Source organism: Poecilia formosa, unplaced genomic scaffold (genome assembly GCF_000485575.1).
Source record: "Poecilia formosa unplaced genomic scaffold, Poecilia_formosa-5.1.2 Scaffold45, whole genome shotgun sequence".
In the NCBI taxonomy this organism is placed as follows: domain Eukaryota; kingdom Metazoa; phylum Chordata; class Actinopteri; order Cyprinodontiformes; family Poeciliidae; genus Poecilia; species Poecilia formosa.
The window spans coordinates 2,048,908-2,068,460 of record NW_006799984.1 but is presented as its reverse complement, the minus strand read 5'-3'; the positions used below and the strand labels follow the sequence as shown (position 1 = coordinate 2,068,460).

Sequence of the window (19,553 nt, the reverse complement as noted above, 5' to 3'; positions counted from 1 at the left end):
TGTTACAATAATTGGTTACAAGTAATCAAATTAAGTTTATCCAAGTTAGTTTAAGTTGTCAAGTTAAGTAAAGTTAAGTTAAGTTTGACAAACTTCATTCACTTGTACCAATCAATTTTTTTTTTTAACAATTATAGCTGTGTTAGGGAAAAATTATTTTTACTAAAGCAAATTACAGTATAGTAATAGGTAACCTAATGCATCAGCAGGTATTAACTGATGCATGGTAGGTTTAATGCGTCCTGTTGCTAATGTCTCCATGTTGTCCTCAAAGAAATCGACTATAACCTCATGATTTTCAAATACTTTAATATTGTTTATATTCACAAAAATCCTAAATTAATACAACTCATATGATTTTGGGTGTCCGTAAAATTAATAGGCCTAATGAGCCTAGTTGGGCTTATGAAAGAGAGAAAAAAAAGAAAAAAATTCAAAACATTGGGGCCCGATTAAATAAAGAAATGTTGCTTTTTATTGATTCATGTTTTCTACTCTCTTCAGTTCATCCATTCATTCACTATATACACTTCTTGCAGGATCGTGGAGGGGCTGGCGCTTATCTCCAGCAGTCATTGGGTGAGAGGTGGCTACACCCAGGACAGTCCACCACAGTCGCTTAAAGTCATATTTCTAGGGATCACCCTAACTTTGGGGAATGCCCCCTTCACCTCTATAAATGGAAAAAAAATCTTTGTGTCTCATATATTTCTTAGCTGACCTATAACAACAATAATCAGGGAAGTCACGATAAGTAAATAACAGAAGCATAATGCGCCTGACCTAATGTTATTATCAGGGAACATCTCTCTGAATCATGCCCGGTGAGAGCAGTGCCACACCCTCGGGCATCGTTACCGCAGCAGCACCGGTACCGGGTGCTCTGGGTTGGTGTTGGTGGGTGGGTGTGATCATGTGACGCCTTCATTTCCGAGACAACAATACCACACCGAATCGGTCTGCATCGTCTCTCCCGCTCTCTCTCTCTCTCTCTCTCCCTCCTTACCTGCGCCTCGCTCTCGGTATGGCGGACGGCGAGAGGTCCCCGTTGCTCTCAGATTTGGGGGATGGTGCTCTTGGCAGCGGTAACGGCGGGGTTTCTCCCGGCGCTGGGTCCTACAGTGTGCCCAACAAACCAGAGGGTGAGTATGCAGGGTGATGCATCCTCTGTCCTGACTCCAGCCTATGTTAGCCTAGCTTACCATAGCCTCTAGCACTGACTGGGCATTACGGTTAGCCTGCTAGCTTCACTATGACAGGGACTAATTGTGGAGGGTTTATGTTGCATGATAAGAATATTGTACATAATAGCATCTAATGAACACACTCCCTCTGATAAATTGTGTCGTTTTATAGAATTTATATGAACCAGGTAACCGTTGTATTATTAGCCTAAATTATGCTAACTCTTTAGCATAATTAACTGTTTGCTAAGCTTTATCGTGAACCAGTTTTAATGACACTATTAAAATGAATATTTTTGGGGGCATTCTGTTATTTTGAACAGTTTATTTTAGTCAAATGTAGTCAATGGCTGTCTAAATAGAAGAAATGCTAGCGGTTGGCTAGCATCCTAGAAACACCTGATTTGATTGACAGGAGGAAGTGACTACGGATGCTGCGGAGGGATGCTGCGACCAATCATAACTCCCAGGAAAAGCATTTAAATATTCAAAGAGAGATTAGATTTCACTTTTCACTAGTCTCTCAGCTTTCTCCGAATAAAAAAAAAAATAGAGCAGATAGTTTTGCATGCTTTTATGTGATTTCTAGGTTAAGCTGTTCCACACACTGTGGTTTAGCTTTTGCTAATACCCAGACTCTCATGTGTTGAAACCAGCTCTGCTCCGCATTCCAAGAGTGTTTTTCTACTAAAGCTCCTTTCTGCTGAACTCCAGGCCTAATCTCATTATCTTGTTTGCTGTAATGGGTTACTTGTCATGAGAGTCTTTTTTTTCCCAGTCCTACTGCATTTCTCTTGTGACTTCCAACAATCATGCATTTGTCACACATGCATTACTACTCTTATATTTTGTATTCTATCCTCCTTGTTCAGGTTTTCCCCCTTTCCCCAGTGCCAGTCAGCCCTCGGTACTTCTAGGGGAGGACCCTCCACCCTACTCCCCACTCGCCTCCCCGGAGAGCGGAAATGCCCCTGTTATCAGCTGCAGGGTGTGTCAGAGCCTCATCTCTGTGGAGGGGAAGATCCACCAGCACGTGGTGAAGTGTGGAGTTTGCAATGAAGCTACGGTGAGTTACTCCAAAAGAGTGTACAGCTAAATATGCAAAAAAAAAACTTGGACACACAAAATAGAGGCACCAACTATTAGATATGTCATCACAAATTAGCTTAGATCTCAGTTTACCACAGATTTATTGAGGAGATTGCACTGTTTGTAAATCTGACTCAGGGTCTGCACTCAGTTCCAATTTGTTGAAAAGACTTATTTACAGCACTGTCTCCACCATACCATTGTTTTCATTTCTGTCCTCCTGATTATTCTCACTCAAACCTTTTGCTAGAATTTTCAGCAGAATTGAAAATGTCAGAAAAATTTAAATTAAGGTCATTTCCAAATCTGGATAAGAAGGAAAAAACAGTATGGAAAAATATGTGCATTTCCACCCTTTTTTTCATATCATATTCTCTTAGGATTGTATCTGTTTATTCATTCATTCAGGAATTCCTAGTTGCACTTTCTGAAGCATCTGAACAAAAGTTTGTTGTAGTTTATTTTTAAATGATTGACCAAGGTGTTCAACCTTTTTGTTTTTGTCAGTTTGTTTCGTTATTATTCATTTTACATTAGCTCTTGTATTTCTAATTGCACTGACTGAACAACTTAAAGTTGTGTTCTGTTTACATGTTGGACCAAGCTTGTGAATCTGGTGGTGTATTTAAGCGCAATATACTGGTGCAGAGTTGTAAAATATATTTATAATTCAATACATTTATGTCTGTGTTTGAAATAAGAATTGTTTTAAGTTAATTCAGCACTGTTTTTCTCTATCGGACTGGTATCAGCAACACTAAACCTCAGATGTTTGTATCGGAAGTGAAAAAAGGGCATCGACCCTCCAAGAATAAGCAAGTATAGACAATAGATGATTTTGTATTTTTATACTTTAATGTGAGGTTAATTACTGAGAAAGCTCTGAAATGTTTACATGAAAATGTGTAGAAACCCTGTTTGCAGCAGCTACTTGTATTTTACTCAGCATTTTCCTACCAACATTATCATAAAGTATCCTGATGTTGAGCTTGTGTGTTTTTTAAATTGATCCAGTCAACCTTATCTGCTTCATTAAGCTTACAGAAATCAATTTTATCCTTCACCCCTTGTTAAACCGGTATACAAAATTAGAAAAGCTAATAGGAGGATCTAATGGTACTAGATTTGTATCTGCACATCCAAATTTGAGACTTTTATCTTTACATTTTCCAATAAAAAAAAAATGCCTCCATTGTTCGTTTTAACAGCAGACTGGACTGGACTGAATTTGTAACAGTAAAGCTGTTAACAAGAAGGAACAGAGCAGGCTGTACTTCTTTAGAAAGCTAAGGTTCTTGAAGTAATTTAAGCTAATTTAGCACTTTACTTAGAAGTAAATAACCATTTCAATGCCACACTGGCATCAACATTGATTCTTGCTGTATCAAACATAAGTGGACAGCTCTAAATATGAACATCCAGTCCTGGTTTTAAAACGCACGCTGAGTCATTTGACATTGACATGGCTCAGACTCGCAGACAATATTTCCAGTTATTTATTGCAAAACTTCTCATGCACTTCTGACTGATGTAAAATCAGCAAAGACGGATAATATAGTTTGTGACTACAGAGTTTAGAACCACATCAAAGGCACTAAGGTTGCTGACCACTCCAAAAGCCCTCTGCTGTACATTCACTGACAGATCGCCGTTTGATGCACAACTTGACTGTGAGCATAAGTGCTGTGTGCCAGCAGGTGTGCATGGCTCATTCCAGTGGAGAGCTAAGATTGTTGTTGTGTAACTGACAGCCCTTTTCATGGCATACTTAGTAATATCTGCTCCTATAGCAATCAGAACAAACATTACACTACAGCAAACACCAAGTCCTGGTTAGTTTTTTTAACGGAACCATTTTTGACAAAGATTTCAACAAGAAGAGAACAACAATAAATAATCCAACAAAGTTGCTATTTTCAATCGGCCTTTTGATTGTAACAATGCTACTTATTGTTAAAATAAACTAAACTGACTGACTTCCAATCCTTATAAGACCTTTTTAAATCCTTTACCAGACGCATAAGCTGCCACAATTCTCTCTGTCGAGGCCTCAGACAGCTGTTTGGATCTCTCAGTGGTGTTCACTCTTGCTTCATCAGTTAGGAGCACAATAAATGAAATGTCTGAGGATTAAACAGGAAGAACCTTCAGAATGCTGAGTAATTAGGTCATAATCAAGTGCAGCGGATGCGCTATGCCTGTGTGTCAAATTAGTCAATTTTAAAAGGTCTGTTGATTGTTTTATCACTTGAACTTTTTTCAGTATTGTTATAATTCCCCATCTTCTTTTGACTTTTCCATTCAGAGATTGCCTCTGCGGATCATCTTTCTCCATTTAGTTCTTGTTTTTTTTTTTTTTTTAAGTCTCCATGTCCCTAACCTTTTTATGACTTGTTATAGTCAAACCATCTAAATCAGTGGTGCCCAAAGGCATCCTGAATGTTTTAGTTCCCTCCCTGGTGGCACCAACCTTTTCAGCATGTCAATATTTTTCTTATGCCTTGTAATGAGCCATCATTGCATCCAGGTATGTTTAACCGGGGGAGAACTAGAACATGCAGGATGCCGGGCCTCCAGGACCGACTTTGGATACGACAGTACATACTTTTGGTTATTGTATTCATAGGCCAAAAGTGTGGTCATGTATTTAATGAAATACAACTTTGGTTTTTCATTGATTTTTTTTATTATTAATATTTTTTTACTTACTTTCCAGAACTGAAAACTGAATAATAAAGCCTGAGCTCAGAGTAGCACAGTGCATCAGTCTCTCCCTCATCAAGCCTTGAAGGTGTCTGTAACCTTACAACATAACTGCAATATTGATATCCTTCATGCTGTCAACAGTTTTAATATTCAGTTAATAAAACTTATTTTATTAATAAGTAGTTATTGTCTGCACCTATGTAGGATAACCTCCAATGAGTCGCAAACTGTGTTGCGCAGCATTCAAATCTGCCAGTTTCATTTCTCCTGCTGTCAGTTATGCAGTCTTTATGTGGGATGTTAGCAGTGGCAGTCACTAACTAGAAAGTTAGTTCTATGTTTATTAAAGCACTACAACACGGAACTCAATTCAAATGATATCTGCCTCTTAAAGATTACAATCATTGCTCACCAATTAAATTTTTACATTATAATTTACATGTTTTATTCTTTAGATATTGTATTTATGTTTATATCTCGCCCTCTATTGTCTGTGTTTTATGCTTTGTGAGGACAGGAAGCAAGAGCTGCTGCTTGAACAGTCTTCAACCCTTTCAAAATAAGAGCATGGATATAAACGACTTAACTACTTGAATTCTTAAGTCAATAACCTGTGCATTAACACAGATGTTGAGCTTTATTCATCTGAAAGTTTACAAAGCAACCAAGTAAATTACTTTAGAATATATCAGGAAATATTAATTTTGGGGAAACTAATTGAGCTAAAAGTTTTTAAAGCTAAACAAAAAAATTAGCTTTGGACTAGCGGACGTGTGGCCACCACTGGATGTTAGGGTATACACATCTCTGTAAAGGCGAAGAGGTTCATGTTATATTCATGTACCCTTGAGTCCACAATCTGGATCTTATTTCCAACATAAGCATAAACGGAACAGTTCCTGCTCTAATGACTGAGGTAGTTGTTTTAAATGTAAAACTAAAAGGTAGAAATGAACGACAGACTCAAAAATAAGAGCTGGGTTTTTCTTTTTTGATTATTCCTCCAAACCTCTGAGCTCCAAATTAATGTTCAGAAGGATTTGGTTGGATGAATGCAGTATAAGTCAGTTTGTAATTAGGTCTTCTTCCAAATGGCATATTGTCAGTGAAGTTTATAATAAAAATATTAATCACACGCAGCAATATTGAATAATTTAATTTGTAATCAGAGCTGATTTCTGCAGAGACAAGGACACAAACAGACATAAGTGACTCGTTTAAAAATGTCTGCACGTACAATAGCTCTCATTATGCTTGTGTAGTAATTACAACAATGATTCAATTATTTGATGTAATGCTCTGAAGTCTTTTGAAATTATTACCTCCATTGAGAGACTGCAGAGTTGTGATGAGTCCCGAGAAAACAGCTGCTCAACCCAAACTTTACTTGCCAACTTCTAATCATGTGTTCGACCACAGAAAAAGGTTCCCGTTGATTGAGGCGGGGGGAACGATTTGACAGTTGCGCTGATGAAAACGCTGCGAGTAATTTCACCAGCAATCACAGCTGCATTCACAGGATGACGTGGTTCCTGGAGTGTGCATCACTGACAGTGCAGATCAAGATGCAGATGGGAGAAGAAATGTAAGATTTGCATCAGGCTGTACCGATAAGTAATAACTACTTGCAGATGGAGGCGACATGTGTAGATTTACACAATACATTATGTAGAGCTTGTGTAGACATGCACTGTTAGGCACCGTTTTATCAAGCATGTTGTCACCCAGGTCTCTAATTAAGCTGTTTTAATTCAAAAGTATAAGCACCTGAAGTTATTTAAATTAAATGTGCCATTTTCTTTGTTTATTAACATCTTTATTTGGGCTCTATTAGGCACATGCGGTCTTCTTTCATTACCGGTTGTTGATCTGTTCGTTATTGCAGCCGTGTTTGAAGCTGCAGTACACATCTTTCAATGTGTGTGTTCTTATTACATTAAAATAATTTCCAGTTGAAGAGGGGTAATAGAGGAATATAGAGTGGTTATTGTACTGACTGAGTCTGTGAGTGGCTTTGATTCATGGAAGGATTAGGGAGACTCCAGATTATAGCTGTAATGTCCACAATATGTCATTCTTGATTACAAACAAGAGAACAAGGATTTATCCTTATAATAATGTCCTGGACCTTTAACGGATGGCAGTAAACAAGCCGACGTGTTGGTTTGTGTGTTTTACCATCACCATTTTAGTTTCCCTTTGGCTCAAATGGTAAAAAACAACCAAACAAAGAAAAAAAAACAGGATCAGCTAGCATCCGTCCTGCGGTTTTGGGTGAAGCATAAACCCATCTGAATGTAATCTGAATTGTCTCTTATCATTTGATCAATAGGTAGAAACTGTGATTCCAATAAACATCATTGCAGGTCTAAGATTTTGCACTTAGGCAGATTTATACCAAAGCAACAGAGTTTTTATCAGATACTGGAAAAAAAAGTGCATGATTTATTTTTTTCAGAATGGGGGAAAAAACACCTAAAAAATATTTAGTTAAATGAAACCAGTCAGAGAAAAGCAACAGAAGTAATGACATGTAAAAGTACAAACTAGAGATGCACGGATCTGATATTAATATCTGTATTGGTCCCAATATTGAAAAAAAAACTCTAGATCAGGTATTGGTGACAATGTGCCATATCCAAAAGGGCAGATCTAGTCAGTTTAATTCTCTGTTTTGTGCTCTGAGTGACGTCATGTTTTGTTTATTTATTTAACATCATATTTAGATTTCTTAATTGCACTTTCTGAACCATTCAAAATAAGTATGGTTGCAGTTTCCCTTTGCGTTTGGCCAAGATGGTAGATCTATCGTTTTGTCAGTTTCAGTTTCTTTATTATTTATTTTACATTGGCTGTTATTCTCTTGATTGCACTGATTGAACAGACTAAAGTTATGTTTTTTTTACATGATTAACCACGTTTGTGAAACTGTTGTGTATTTAAGTGTGCTTTATTGGTACAGAGTTATCAAATAAGTTTTAGTTTAGTACATTTATGTGTTTGTTTAAAAAAAATCAGTAACAGGAGTAAAAACAGTGGATCGGTGCATCCCTTGTACACATTTTTGTTTTAAAGACATATATTGTTGTTGCAAAGGGCTGATTAAAACTTTATATGAAGGCACGTGTAGTGAAACAATCAGTTGATGCCTTGATGAAAATATACTGTGTGCAACAAAAAAGTTTATGCGCACCTTTACTAAAACACTCGAACATTATTGGGGCTAAATAGCGCTCCAGTTGTCTATTATTTATGTTTTTGTTTTTTTTAAATATATAAAAAACCTTTGCATTTGATTTATTTCACAAATCAAATGCAAAGGTTTTGGTGTTCTTATACCATTCCACACGCTGCTTAATTGGCTCTTTGACTTATTGTTATATTTGAACTCTCACCAGTTATAAATCACCACCTTAACTTGCAGTTTGTGTACAGTTTCTGCTAGAAAACAATTTTCTCCTTCCTGTACTATTTATTCAGCCTCGCCCATCACATATAATTGGCTCGTTATCTTCTCCTCTTCGGCTCTGAGGTTCTGCTGCCTTCTGATCTCCTGAGCGTTTCTGTCTCCCTCTGCAGCCCATTAAGAATGCCCCAGCAGGAAAGAAGTACGTTCGCTGCCCCTGCAACTGTCTTCTCATCTGCAAAGTCACTTCTCAGAGGATTGCCTGTCCCCGACCATATTGGTGAGAAACTGTGTGTGTTTGTTTTTGTGATCGCAAATGCACAGCCCTGCAGAACTCCTATAAAACACTTTGTAATGCTAGAAGGAAAGTAAAGCAGAGGAAGCAAGGTGCAGTGAGAACAGCGGGCCTTCAATTAAGGCCTTACTGCCAGCACAGTTAACATGAGGAAACCTCATTAGAACGGCCGTGGCATGAATTTTTAACTTGTATTTGGCAAGTATTGTGAAATATGGAAAGTTACTTTAGCTCAGACTATAAAAGTTGTTCTTTTTTTTTCTTCCCTGGAACCTCCAGCTGCACGCTAATTTTGTCATCCATATATCTGTTTATACTCAGGACACTTTTTAGAGCAATGGAGTTTGGATGAATAATGAAATTCAAAAAGCTTTCTGTCTACAGTCTCCAAGGTGCAAATGAGTTTCCAAGCCTCTGTAGAGAAAAATACATGCAGTCTATCCCAAAACACAGAGCTGTCCGTCCTAATAAATGTATTGTTTTAGCAACTCATCCGAACTTTATGATTTTGATGCCTGGTTTACTTCACAGAGCTGGTAGGATTTAGGAATTGATGTTGCAGTTCAATCTTCTCCATTTTATCAGTAGATGCTGTTTGCCTTTTATGTGCTGTGGATCATAAAGCAGGCTGCACTAAATACATGCAGACATAAGATCAATTCCAGAGCATCGGAGCTATTTGAATCAAGACACAGTTGTCCTCTCTTTAGCAACAAGCGCAGCAAATGCACCAGTGATCAGGGATAAAAAACATAAAAAGCAACTTTATTTTAAGCCCAGTAGACATTTTATTTTAGTTTGGGAAAATTATTTGCAACAAATGAGACAATTTACCTTCTAGGACATCCCTGACTGTTTCTGTGATTTCTGTTAAAGAACAAAAAAAGCTTATTTTTCTACATCTGCGTATTACATTCCTGATTTAACCTCATGTTTCATTTCTTTGTTGGCAACAGATGTTTTTAAGATGATCTTGGACCAACAAGTCAATACATTTCTCCACATTGCCAGCAGGAGAAAGATGAGATTTTGTTGAAGACTGCAGCTGTGTGTGTGTCAACTTTAATGTTGTGTCTGACTGGAACTTGGTGGCAAAGCCCTAATCTTCAATATTTGCGATCAGGGCATCAGAAATTTTTAGATATGCACAAATCAGACGACTGGTGCTAATTTTCCTTCTACCAGCAATAAACATTGATTTATTATTCCGTGTTTTAGTCTCTGTTCATTAAATGCCTTAAGATTTAAAACTCCCACTTGTTTCGGTCTTTTAACACATTAACAGCAGATACTTTGAGTTTAGTAAATAATGAAGTAGAGATGGGAATTTACACTTTAATGCATCAGTGGAGATGATTTTTATTTGTTTGAATTTAGAATCATCGCCTTTATCAAGAAAACAGCAGAACATGCTTTTTTTGTTTTAAAATATGATCGACATGTTTCAATCATTGAATTATAATGAAGACGGATTTGTGAGTTAGTCATGAGAATATAAACTGGGATAAGCAAGTTAGACCTAAAATAAAACTGATACCTCATTCTGCAGGGAAACGGCTTGATTTGTGCACATCTAATTATTTTAAACTAAGCTAAAAAAAAAAGATCTGAAATCAGGAATTTATAAAATAATAAATCTATAAATGCAGTTCATAGTTGCGCTTACAGCTAGAACCTCTGTTGAATTAAATATAAAGCTGTATTTAATAGCATTACTCTTTAACGTCTTGCTGAAATCTTGTTCTGGTAAAACGGTAAATTGTCAGATATTCTAAACTTAAGTGGAAATATTTACATAATATTCTTGTTTTCACGAACATCAGCCTAATGGAGTGTAATTGCTTACTGAGCTCTGCAAGCTGTTTTTGCTTATTGTGTGCATTCCTCATAGACAACTTTCCCTCATTAAATGCTCTTAAATGTTTACCTCCAGTGTCACTGTTTTGCATTCAAGCCAGACACTCTGATTCAACCAACACCTCTCCGTTCCCCTGTCTGATCAGTGATTCCGAGCTGCTGTCTGTGTCGGGGGAAGCAGATTTTTATGGAGGTTTTGTGTGTAGTAATGAGAGGACGGGCTGTTGATGGATTTCATAAAGCCGCGCCGCAGCACGCCCTTGAGATAGCAGCTCAAAACATCAGGCTTTATGACAACGCAGTTTGCTCTCACACCAAATTTTATCATGATTGTGATAATTCACTCGTGGTGGGAATGCTGACTTTGTGTGCCTGCCTGTCTCTTTCCAGTAAGAGGATAATAAATCTGGGTCCTGTTCATCCTGGGCCGGCCAGTCCTGACCCTCAGCCTGCTGGAGCCCGGGTCTCCTGTGGACACTGCAGCAACACCTTCTTGGTAACGGCTTTCTTCTTAAAAACACATCGAAATAATGAAGAGGAAACAAATGTTGTCAGAATTCAGCTTGCAGCATGGTCTCTTTTTGGTGAAATTGGTTTGAATTTTTTATTTGAAAAATTACATTTTCAAATAAAAGCTGAAAATACTGTTTATTTTAACTTCTTTCAGTCTAGATTAAGCCCACTATCGGTATCCAGGATCGTTCATATTGTTTGAACATCGCTGGGTTGTGATAAATCTTCTTTGTTAGCTCTGAGCAGATTTTTATTTTTTTTTACTTCTCTTTATCTCTGGCTCTAAAAAGCAACCTAAAAGTCTCACAACTTCCTTCAATCAGCCATTCTCTGTGCAATCTGGAGGTGTGTGTATGCTCCTCCTCAGCTGGAAGCCCAGCTCATCAATGTAAGTGTAATTTGGAGACGTGTTTGTATCTGCACTTCTTAGAGGTGGGCATTTCATTATGATGAGTAATTTGTTTTATCGTTGTCTCAATAACAATAAAGTTATTTCCAACATCAGCAGGTGAAAAACTCGGCCCTTTCTGCTCGACTTTACATCAATACAATGTAGGGCTGATCTGTTGATTAATATTTGGATCAACCCATTAATAATTAGATTGCAAAAGATGCTTAGTAGGAGCTAAAACATTGTCACTTGAGTTTCGGATAGAACATATTTACAGGCACAGGTTTCTGATTTTTAATCTTAAATCCAAAATGAATGTATTCTTATGCAGTTTTGGCTTAGTTACTGCTCTGGGTGTGTTGTACTTTTGGCAAAATTACCAATTTTCAAATGCATTCTCTAGTTAACGATTAATCTATTGCCAAATTAGTTGACGATTATCTCAATAATCGATTTATCTAATGTGAACCTTATCTTGTGCAGCTTTAACAAGGCCAAAGGTCATTAACAAACTACCACTGCTACTGCCATTCTTTTCCATAATGCTAGAAAAGCATGGCAGTAGCAGTGTGAAAGGGGGCCTGATGTTGGGACCCATCAGCACAGCTGTCAAGTAAAACATTTAGAAGAAAGTAACTAACATGCAGGTATGCACAGCTTTAGTTAGACTGTTTTGAAGAGCAGTTCCACTGCTTTGCTGACCAGCAGAAGAATAAAAGCACTTTGGCTTTTGTCTTTTTGATCCTCCGGTGATTTTTCTTCCCTCCAACTGAAGCATTCTGGGAGAATTTCTGCAGGTCCACAATATATTTGTTGTGAAATATGCTGGTGCAAGTAAATTATTAAAAAGACAGGACATCCTTCCTGCGAGCCAAGAGTATGTTGAGTTATCGCTGCAGATCAATAGCCATAACAACACACTGCTGATGTATTGTGGTCATTTTGTGTTGAAGGGAAAGAAACATTTTTTCTCGCTGCTTTTTTTTTTTTTTTTTTAACAATTTACAAGACAAGTAAAGATAGTTATGAAATATATGATGGAAGAGAGAGCATAGGTTTAGCTCAAGAAGGAGGAAAACGGAGAATTGTGTTAAATAAATATTGTCTGACTGATGCAGAAGGGGGATTTTAAAGTTTAGATGAACGTTAGGCAACCGCTTGAAGATGAGACGGCTGAATGAAAATACAAATCTGTGCCCTGGGTGGGTTTGTAAGCTAATTAGTTTTCACCCAAGCAGTGATGATGTGTTGTGTTGGTCTGTCTGGGATATGTTTTCACTCCTCATGTATATTTATTCTGGAAATGAGAATAGAGTTTTAAGTACAAGGTGCCTGCTGAAGCAAAAAACTGCAACGCCTGTTAGCGGGAAATAAAAAAGCGATTCACAGTGAACACAGTGGGCACACTTGATAAGTTTTTATCACTGTAGCTGAAACCTTGGCAAACATGCAGCTTGCTTTTTGGCTCCATTTGATGCTCAGGGCGTTTAACTTTTGTGATTTCAGTGGACAGAGTTCACGGACCGGACGCTGGCCAGGTGCCCGCACTGCAAAAAAGTGTAAGTAACTTTATGCACTTTTTTTTTTTTCCTCATACAGCAGCTGACTTTTTCTGTGGTCATTGTCTTTACCATCTTTGGCCTCTAGCTGAAGCGTTAACCTGCAGAGCCATCCTAACAGAAAAGACCAAACCTTCCCATTGGATAAAAAGCCTGAGCTTATTTATTCCTCCTCAGTTTCATTTTGAATACGTCCTGCCCTTAAGGATTTAGTTTGAACACTGCTGCAGTCCATGTTTCTGTAATGTTTAAATAAGCTTCTTAGTGTTTTTCACAATGTTCTTGTGGAAAAAGAAAAGCAGCTATGAGGTGGTTTAAATCACACCCTTTAATAGCCAGGGCTCCGAGGTAGAAATTTGATTAAGATGGAAAATAACTGAATATAAAAAATATTCAGACTTTATGCTCTGTCCCATTATGTATATATTGTATTTATCCATGTGCCCAGTTGTCTATTTATCCCTCCACTCAGTCAAGTCATAGATTTAGACATTCTGTATTAAAATATTGACCTCTGCAGCACATGAATTTGAAATTTCTTCCAATTTTGTGTTTGTGTAAAACGAGCAAAAAAGAAAAAAAGTATTGCAAACTTTGGAAATTTAAGTTATTTAATTTTAGTTTGTCTATGTACAGTTAAACCAAAAACTTTTTATACTAGGGCTGCAGAGATTGCAGTTTTCTAACTGATCACAGATCTTTAAAAAGCTGCTGATTCTTATTTTGGCCGAAATCCATTATTTTATTTTTCCTTTGGAAAAGTTGCTAAATATACAGAGAAATTAGCTGATTTAGAAGCAGAGGAGTTACTGTTGTCACCTCTCTTTCAATACTGAGCAAAATTGAACAGTAGTTGATTTTCAGACCTCATCAAAGGTAGATGAGATCTGTGTATTCGATCGATTTCACATGTGATTATCAGCTGATCACAGATCACCCAAAATTAGATAAATGGGGCTGATTTATCAGTGCACCTCTGATGCATTCAGGTAAATAAATATGATTTATGTTCACCTAAAACAGCTCAAGCCCCTTAAGAGAAATAAACAATGAGATGAGAGTGATGTTTAGCGATGAGTCATAGCTGCATTATGGATGAAGACGAAGATGCTGGAATTGTTCTTAAGAGTAAGTCCAGTGAAATATATAAAGAAGACGATCACAGTTTGCAGGTTGATGAAGTAGATTCAGGTTATTTTCTTGTCTAAGTGGGTTTGATGACGGTTGTAAAACATCTTTCCGCAGAACAAAGTGAGTGAAAACTTTTTTTTCCTCCCTCTTCGACACGCACATCAGCTCAGTGACATAACCAGCAAACAGTCCGACTGAAAATTTATGGTGGAGTTTGAAAAAGAATGGTCCATGACAGGACTCCTTCGTGCAAAGCTGATCTGTCTGCAGCTGGGTGAGCAAGTTGGTAACTGATTGATGAAGGTCTTTGTTTTTCATTTGTAAGGTTTATGCCTCAACAGCTCAAACTGTCAGGAAAAAAAAAGTCAGGGAAGAAGGAACAAAGTGCTTTTTCTTCCACTTCGTGATACAGTCGTTTTTCCTGCAATTAGACTAAAAAGACTAAATCAGAAGTTGGAGACTTTTTTTTAATTTAATTTTATCACAGCAGCTATAATTAGCTTTAATTTAGGAGACTTTGTCAGGTAAGAACATAAATGGAAGGGTTTCTGGAGATGTTGCTTCATTTCCTAGTTTACTGGGATTGCAGAAAAAAAAAAGAAGCTGTTGCTGTTGCTAACATTTTGAACACGAAGCCAGGCCGTATTGAGTGCTGCGAGTAATAAGAGATCCTTTCTGCAGATCTAGCGCTGCACATGCCAGCTCTAACAAAGCCATTGTTAATGACAACAGATGCGCTGAGCATTGTGAACATCTGCGCCTTTCCTGGTCATTAGAATGGTTGCTGTTAAAACATTGGATGCCGTGGTGGGTTTTGTTTGGAGAAATAAAAAAAAATCAAACGTTTCCTCTCCTCCTCTGCAGGTCCTCCATTGGACAGAGGTATCCCCGGAGGCGAAGTCTGTGGTGCTTTCTACTCTGCTTGCTGTTCAGCATTTCCACTGCTGGACTAATGGTGAGTGAACCCAGTAAGGATTTCATAGTAAATGAAAATTTAATGGTCGGAGTACCAACAATCTTTTTATTTTTTATTTATTTATCCTCTCAATTAAAGGGGCAGTATTATGCACATTGTGTCATTTTATAGCGCAATCAAGACATTTTTAATTTCAGTTATGTTTTATATGTATACCATTTTTATAACATAAAAGAAATGTGATTTCCTAATTTAATGCCTTGAAATTGGGCCTCTGTCTCTTTAAAAACTTCGGTTCTTTCTGCAACGAACTCAGTTCCACTAGGTGTTTGCTAATTGCTGATGGCTAGTCTGAAGGAGCTGAGTGCAGGAGTAACAAGGGAGAACCGCTCTTTGAGGCTTGTAAATTACCACTCTGAGGAGAAGCTGTATCCTCGAAGGCAGTGCGTTTTGAACAGCTGGATGGTTGCCATGGAGATGGCCATGGAGATGAAAGAATTTCTCAAACATGTATGAAAGAATCAAAGCAACACTGTAGGTATGCTTTTGAAGAGGGAATAACATTATAACATGATGGAAAGCTAAAAGAAAGCTAAACTTTCTTTTAGCTTTTGCCCCTTTAAAAAGTCAGCAAAAACTAGATAGAAGCTGCAATCTACTCCATGACCACCAGAGGGTGCAAGATGAGCACAACACATGTAGATCTGCTTAGAGCTGTGAAGAAGCCAGTAAATGTCTCACCATTTAATTTAGTTTTATGAAAAAGGCTGTTTTAATTACAAGAACGATACAAGAGCTGATAAGCGCCAAGTCTTCATACGAGTGCTCTTCATCAAACTTCTAACAGCATGTACCTAAAGGAAGGAGGCGATCAAAAGGCTTTCAGGATTTAATTTAAAAAAAAAACCCACACATTTTAAATGCAGGGATCTACAGATTATCTCCAACAGCTTTAACATGTTGAACATGTTGAACATGCGCTCCATCGGCAACACAAGATGAGAGATCGGACCCAGAAAGAAACCTAAATCATTAAAACAATAAGAATTGTCAGAATTGAGATAAGAGCAGAAAACTGATACATAGGTCAGAGGAGGATGTTTTCTGACCTAATTCGTGTTTTAGTTTCTGTCTCAGGGATTGGTGTCATGGCCGACTGAAAACATGAGCTCCAGGTTTAGACCCGGTTCTGAAAGAAATGGGTTTCAGTCCAACAGCTGAAGGTTTGACAGCTGGAAGAAATAAAATAAAATAGTAATAATAAAATAACTTTGATCTGGAGGTTTGAAAACTTCTGAAGGGTTTCCTACACTCCATCCATCCAGCCATCCATCCTCTCTTCCATCTCTCCTTTTATCAGTTCATTTGTCCAACTATCCATCCATCCATAGTTTCATCCATCCATCCTTTCTTGTCCATCTGTCCATTCAACCTTTTTCTCATTTCTTCCTTTCATCCATCTTTTCTCTCGTCCTTCCATCCTTCTGTTCATCATTCTCTCATTCATCCATCCATCCAGTCTTTATCTACAGTTTTATATTTTCTATAGAATTTTCTGAGATAAATTTCTGATGAATTGTTTCTAAAACATATAAATCCTGAATATTTAAATCAATCTTCATCTGTTTTCCTTTTTACAGCAAAAGCAGTTTTCTTCTAGAGTTTGTCATTTGAAGCCTGTTTCTGCAGTGAAAAATGTTTCTATGAGTCCACCACACTTTTCAGTCCTTCCACAGTTAATCACTTCTTCCAAATAAAAGCTGGTGGCTGTAATGTGACAAAGCTTTTACTGGGTGTGAATATCGGCTCTAGCTCGTAGATTTGTTTTATAGTTCCTTTTACATTACAGAAGAGGTTTTACACTCATTCTTGAATAAAATAAAATATTTAATACGTGGCTGTTTAATTTTTTTCCTGGAGTTTACTGAGAGTGATTTATTAGCTAATCCACAAAAATGTTAATATGTTAATCAGCAGTGAAAGTTTGCTGATGCTTAACTGGAATTCAGTGAAGATTACAGCAACATAATCGGGCATTGCAGAAAAAAACCTCTGCAAATATGATTATGTCTTTACGCCGCTCGGTTACTTGGATTTTCCGTGTGCGGACTGGAGCCAGCCGGTTGTTGCCGTAGCGTCACTTAAAGGGCCGGCTCTGTTCTGTCCCGTCTCGCTTCAGGCTGGAACGTGGGTGAAGGCGCAGACCTACCCGGGGATCTACGCCTCGTGGGCCGTCATGCTGCTCCTGGTTCTGGTCACCTTGGCTCGGGCCTTTTACTGGGTGTGCATGAGGGTCAGCCAGCCGCTTCAGAACTTCACATAGAGGCCCGTCGTCTGCCACCTCCCGACCCGACAGGATGGGGGAAAGACGGCTTCGAAACAAAACAGAATATATATATTTAATCCAACCCCACATGAAGAAGAAGTCCTGCTCCTCCTGTCCCTTCCCTTCTAGTCAGACATGTTTCCAGAACTGGAATGGTGGCTGCTGCGGCTGCTTTATCGTATCTAAGTGGCTTCCAGCCTAGTGTAATGATGTCCTAATCCAATCATCTGGGATCATTTTAACATTTTAACTCTTGTTTTCCTCCTTATTCCCGCGTTGTTGATAACTTTCGGCTTCAGTCTGTGGCACTCCTGTTTTTGTTTTGAGGTTATTCCCCATCAGTCCAGACTCAATGTAAAACCATTCAGCCTTTAAGATGTTCAAACTGCAAAACATCTGTCAGATGAAGCTATTAATGCCGGCTTAAGCCTCCCTTTGTCAATCAAAAGATCAAGAAGCTATAGAAACTTCTCAGAAAAATTACAATTTAGTGGAGTTCGGTCGTAGGCGATGATTTTCCCCCTCCTTAACTTGATGTTTATGTCAAATTATTCCCCTGAGACTGACTTTGATCCAAATCAGCTTGAAAGCCTTAAGAGGAGGTGTGATAGAAGGATTCAGCACACAGACATGCAGCCACGTCAATGAATCACAACAAAGGGGAGATGCTCCTTTTTAGAGCTGCCTGGCTGCATCGAAGGCAGCCCAGCCTCCCTCTTCAAAGATGGACCTAAAAGCAGATTTTCTCCTCACTTTTGTCCTTATCTTGCCAATAGAAGAAGTAGTAGTTGAAAGGTTTTCTTGTTGTTTGATGAGAGCAAAGCCACGAGATTTATCTTATACATTTCATCTTTTTTCTTTCTATCTTTCAGTGCATCATATAAACCTATGAATGAAGACATTCCCATTCCCTAAAACATTCCATCATACAGGATTATGTTTGTACTTTTAGTTCTTTTTCACTAAAGGCAACAAAATCTGGTTAAATGGAAAGTTTATTGTTTTTTTCCTTTTACTTTTTTTTTTTTGTTGCAGTTCACTGCCCTGAATTTTCTTCTACTTTAATGGTTAATTTTTTTGAAGATGGAGGCTGAGCTCTCGTTAGCTACAGAATGATGAATATAAGAACAGCTACACACTACATACATTCTCACTCGTCCTGTTTGTGGTTCTGACTGCAGTTATGTTTGTGTTGTTCTCGTTTATGTAAAGTATTATGTTTTTTTTTCTGCTGGATTGTAAATATTTATGTTAATGAAAAACAGAAGTGACTAAATGAATTGTTTCTTTGAGCTCAACACTAACTGCTGTGATTGTAAGTTTATTTGTTTTTAAGAGAGTTATTTTTGCAGCTCTTCTTCTGTTACGTATTTAATGTGCTGATTTTGTTACTAACCCAATGAGCCTCCGGACGCCTGGTCGTGTCCAAACGCACGTCGACAAAACTCACAACCGTCAACATTCTCACATGCAGATGTTTAAACCAAGTACAAGATGAAGAGAGGAGATTCGGTTAAGCTGTTGCACTGAACTGAGGTTTCAGACAGTTCTTCTGAAAGTGTCATTATTTATTATGCACGCTGCAAAATGGGATCACTTTTACATTTCAGTTACAGTTTTTACAGTCTTATTATGGGTGACTTCTGACAGAGCGAGGTTTTTTTCACAGCCTCCCTCCTTTGTATTTATTTCCAGTACAATAATCTAACTGTCTCCTCCTATGACCACAGCATTTATTTATAAGGGCAAAATGAGGTGAAAGTGATCCTTTTTGCACTGGAGTGATCATGTTTTATTATCAGTGACTGCAAACTAGATTAATCATGTTAAATCCAATAATCAAGAAGCTGGCTGATGCTCTTTTCAGAGTTTGTTTACACTCAAATAAAGACATGATGATGATGAACATGATGTATGAAACGGCTGGTCTTTCTTTTTTCTATTAAGAGGTACACCTGGGTTCTAGACCAGTTCTTCTACACCACAGCCCAGGATGGATTTGAATTGATGCTCTTACTTTATGTTGGAGTGGAAAGCCCCACTGAGCTCACAAATCTGTGCAAAAATAAAGTGATAAATACATTTTCTTTATTTTCCAGGTGTAGGAAACTGGAAAAAGCAAACAGGACAATGGAAAACTCTTACTTTTGCAGAGTTTATGCTCCATCTCAGAGGTCTGG

General features: G+C 37.9%; 1 protein-coding gene across 1 annotated transcript; it reads left to right on the top strand.

Moving 5' to 3' along the window:
• The first annotated feature begins 814 nt into the window (after positions 1-814).
• Positions 815-19,284, top strand: pip4p1a (phosphatidylinositol-4,5-bisphosphate 4-phosphatase 1a). The gene is made up of 7 exons (XM_007552038.2): positions 815-1,142; positions 2,057-2,250; positions 8,559-8,665; positions 10,928-11,033; positions 12,948-13,000; positions 14,996-15,086; positions 17,227-19,284. Exons 1-7 carry the CDS (start codon positions 1,025-1,027, stop codon positions 17,368-17,370), a joined length of 813 nt encoding a protein of 270 aa, XP_007552100.1. The 5' UTR covers positions 815-1,024; the 3' UTR covers positions 17,371-19,284.
• The last annotated feature ends 269 nt before the right edge of the window (positions 19,285-19,553 follow it).